This window comes from Galeopterus variegatus, unplaced genomic scaffold (assembly GCF_000696425.1).
Source record: "Galeopterus variegatus unplaced genomic scaffold, G_variegatus-3.0.2 Scaffold654, whole genome shotgun sequence".
Taxonomy (NCBI): Eukaryota; Metazoa; Chordata; class Mammalia; order Dermoptera; family Cynocephalidae; genus Galeopterus; species Galeopterus variegatus.
This window is the reverse complement of record NW_007726765.1, coordinates 518,181-522,423: the sequence shown is the minus strand read 5'-3', so window position 1 is coordinate 522,423 and position 4,243 is coordinate 518,181. Positions and strand designations below refer to the sequence as shown.

Sequence of the window (4,243 nt, the reverse complement as noted above, 5' to 3'; positions counted from 1 at the left end):
CCTCAACAGAACAAAAAAATTCAGGGAGGAAGTGATCACAACCAAGCAAACAGTGTACAGGGAGAAGTTACCAGAAGGAAAGGAGTCAGTGCATTAGGGAGAACCCCAATTTGGGCCATGCTCTCTAGTTGACAGTGAGTTACAGAGACTTGGAAGCTGGGGTGCATTGGACACTCAAATGGGGTGACATTGGAATTTGGTGTTGTGTGAAGTTTGGTGTCATTAACCATCCCAGATCTCATGTAGAGACTCTCATTGGAAAGGCACTGCATCCCCTTACAGGGCATGGTTTGCGTTTTGAATCTCTTTGCTACTCTAATATTTGTGGGGTCACCAGAACAGGAGGCACAGTGCTAAAGGGGATTGTTGTTCTGTCTTTATCTTAACATTTTTCCCCATTCTTTCATATCTTTCAGTCCTAACAGCTAAACTCAGCAGTGACCCAGTAAATGTAATCATTTGGGCTCTGTTTGTGATCCATCAATTAGGTGATCATCCCAGCGATGATTGGTTCTGTATCTCCAGGGCCCAACACAGCAGGTGTTTGGCTCATGGTTTGCGGTGTTGGATGTTGGAGTTGAGGTGCTGAAGGTGATGATGATAGACTTCAGTACATAGAAGTGATGAGATCCACCATGCTTGGCCCAAGCACTTTGGGTTCCAGGCCCAGTTGTGGGATCAGCTGCCCCTCCTCCTTTGCTTAATTCTCCCCAGTTCCCTGCAGAACAGAGCATCAGCCTCGACCTCCATATCCAGGTGACAAAAGTAAGTTTCTTAAGCGCCCCTGATTTACAGCAGCTCACGGAATGAGTGAGTGGCTGATGCGGTCTGGAGCTGTCACTTTGTCATCTGTCGGTGATGTGCTGTCTCCCTTCTCTGTGGATGAATAAAGGAGAGCCCTCCACTGGGATCTCCAGATGACTCCTTTCATAGAGCCATTCCCTTATCTTGAAAAAAATATTAGCTACATGAAGGTACAGAAGATTTTGATGCCTCTATCGGTGATGTGGCTCTACCTGAGGACTAAGAGGATATGATTACAGACTCCCAGAGGGTGTGTGAGAACAACTTGAAAAGGGAAAAAATGAAAGAGGAAGATATGAAACACATGGGTCAGGAACTCGGTCAGGATCTTGACAATAAATTTAATTCAGGTGAAGGCTCTTCCCTCCGTGCAGGCATCAGGGTGTACACGAGATGTAGCCTGCCTCGCAGTGAAGGTGTGGGACATGGCATCAAAGCCAGGCTGCAGGGTCCCCAGGACATCAGTGGAGCAAACACAGGGGAGCTGAGACCCAAGGAACAGCACTTTTTTGGTGTGTGGGAAGAAACTGGGCTCTGGAACTTTGAGTCCTGGAGTCTGCAGGCTGCAAACCCAAGGCACTGAAAGAGAATGCAAAGGCAGGAAGGAGCAGGGTGGGAGTCTCTGATATCAACTGGGTGCAGCTAATGAGCCAGAGCCACAGACTCCAAGCCCCACAAGAGCTGAAGCCCTTTGTGGCCAGCCCTGCCAGTCCCAGAGCTGGGGAGTTCCCATGATGGATGTGGAGCCGTGGGCTCTGCCATCCTGGCAACCACAAGGCAGAGGGTGCATGCTTCCAAACCACCCCTGCTAAGAACCTCTGCTAAGAACCAACAACATGCAAACAGTGGAGATACTCCCTGCTTACTGCTGTTTTTGTGTTCCCAATCCAGAAAGTCTACAGAAACTCTTGGGAGCAGAGCCGAGCTGGAGGCTACGACTTCAGGCTGGATGCCATCCCGTTCCAGACTGCCCGGGCGTCTAGAGAGATTGCCAGTGACGTAAGACCCCATGCATTCTTGCACCATCACTGATGGGTTTTATTCTGGTTTCCCACTTCTGTTGAAAGGCAGACCACTGGGACCTACCAATATTGTCTCTCTGCACCAAAACTGAACATGAATTTCAAATGAAAGAAAAAAATAGTCTTATTTTCTAGGATCTTAACCAGAAATTTCGGACTGGGGAGGGTTATATTCCCACTCCTACTCTTGAAAGAGAGACACTCAAAAGTTGATGTACGAGTACAATCAATATATGATTGGTTTATTGATTTGCAGTAAACAGACTTCTTTGGGCTGAAGTGCACTGTGCTAGGGTAGAGAGATTGGGTTTTTGCCCTAGGTTGACTTGAGCTCAAATCCTGGCTCCATCACTTAGGAACTGACTGCATGTCTTGGGCACATTATTTAAATTTTCTGAACTCAAATGTCTACATCTATGAAATAGGGATCCTGTCTCCTAGGATCGATGTAGAAATGAAGGCAAAATGGTATGCAGTTTCTGGCACATAGCAGTGTCCAAAACATTACGGCTGTTATTATAGAAGAGGAGGGTGCTGTTAACTAGACAAATGCTCCTCAGTACTAGACATGGGCTCACCTGTGAACGGTTTCTTGCTGGTCCACAATGAGTTAGGTATCAAAATCAAGAGCAAGCATTTTTAGAAATGTTTTATAACAATTAGACATTGCAACATTTAAGCATGTGATTGGTGGACTCATGGAACAGGGTAAGGCCAATTGGGTAGTTATCAAATGCATATGGTACTACTACCTACTAATCACATGCAGTGGGCCAAATATTGGTCTTTGATGCACTGGAAATGAAAAAACAAAACAAATGAAACTGGTCCTTCACTAGAGATGGTTTGAGGAGCACTGGACTAGGTCCCTGGAAGCTGGAAGGGATCGCAGGAGAAGCAGCTGCTGTGAGAATGGGCAACTTCTCTTCCTGTTGGAGTGGTAATTACAGCACCTGTAGCCACTACTCAGTAGGCAGAAACCAGTGCCGGACATGAAGCTCAGCCCCCATCTCGTTAATCCCCTCTACCTCCCATGGGATGGCAATCATTCTTCCATTTTATCAGATGGGGAGACTGAGGCTCAGAGACTCAGGAACTGGCCCAAAGCCACACAGCTAGATCTGCCTGAATCCAATGCCTGTGTCCTTAGCCCTCTGTTGACTTCCTGTTGAGGACATGGGCTAGCTCTATCTGTGAGGCTGGCCCCAGAGGGGAGGTGTGCTCCCATGACCACCTCTGCTCCTCTGACTTGCAGTTCCGGTACAAAGAGGCCTTCCTGCGGGATCGGGGCATGCAGATTGGATACCTGAGCATCAACGATGACCCAAGGATGAAGCATTTCCTCAACGTTGGCAGACTGCAGAGTGACAATGAGTACAAGAAGGACTTTGCCAAGAGTCGGTCCCGGTTCCACTGCCGTGCAGACCAGCCTGGCTTCCTCCAGGCCAAGAGGAGCCAGCAACTGGCCAGCGATGTGCATTACAGGCAGCCCCTGCCCCAGCCAACCTGCGACCCAGAGCAGCTGGGCCTGAAGCATGCACAGAAGGCCCACCAGCTGCAGAGTGATGTGAGCCACGTTCACCTGCCTCGCCGAGGCCCTTCCTAAGACATGGCCATAACCCCATGTTCCATGTTTCTTTCTGGGGAGAGCTGGGCTGTGTAAGATCCAAGACACCTACCACTGAGCTATAACTACCATTTCTCAAGTATCTACTGTGGGCCAGGCTCTGTGCCAAATGCTTTCCAAGCATTGTGCTCTATAGCCCTCACAATAACTCCAGTACTGCCCCATTTTACAGATGAGGAAACCAAGGTTCAGAGAGGTTAAGTAATTTTCTCAAGATCACACAGCAAATAAGTGGCAGACCTGGGATATGAACCCCATTGGGTTGGATGTGAGAGCCCAAGCTCTTGATCACTATTCTGTACTGTTTCTAAGGGCTCTTAATAGTTACCTACTCCAGCCCTGTACTTTCCCTGGGATGAAACTGAAGCCCAGAGAAGGGAAGTGATTTCCCTAAGGCCACAGAGCAAGTTAAAGTAGGAGCTCAGACTTGAGCAGGTGTCCCCAGCCTTCACCCCCACTGCAGCTCCCATTACTTGAATGGGAAGATGGAAGCATCGGCAACATGGTGGCCTGGCTCAAAGTGCATTGGGTCGTCCATGCCAGCGAGCTCCTGCTTAGAGATGAATTTTCCCCCCTTATTCTGGCTTCACTGACAACAACATAGTCCCCATCTCACGGAAGCCTTTTTTTTTTTTTTTTTTTTTTTTGTGTCTGGCAACGGATCGCAACCCTCAGTGTTGCCCCCGTACCCGACCGGGGACCGGCAACGGGATCGCAACCCTCAGTGTTGACCCCGTACCGGACCGGGGACCGGCAACGGGATCGCAACCCTCGGTGTCGCTCCCGCGCC

At 49.0% G+C, this 4,243-nt stretch overlaps 1 protein-coding gene across 3 annotated transcripts in view; it reads left to right on the top strand.

Annotated features, from left to right (window-relative positions):
* Window positions 1–4,243, top strand: part of NRAP (nebulin-related anchoring protein) — a 70,263-nt gene that overhangs the window by 63,655 nt on the left and 2,365 nt on the right. For all 3 annotated transcript variants that reach the window (XM_008571021.1, XM_008571023.1, XM_008571022.1), the window contains 2 exons: window positions 1,696–1,803; window positions 3,082–3,393. In XM_008571021.1, the coding sequence (XP_008569243.1) occupies window positions 1,696–1,803; window positions 3,082–3,393 (420 nt within the window). The remainder of the gene's footprint in view (window positions 1–1,695; window positions 1,804–3,081; window positions 3,394–4,243) is intronic.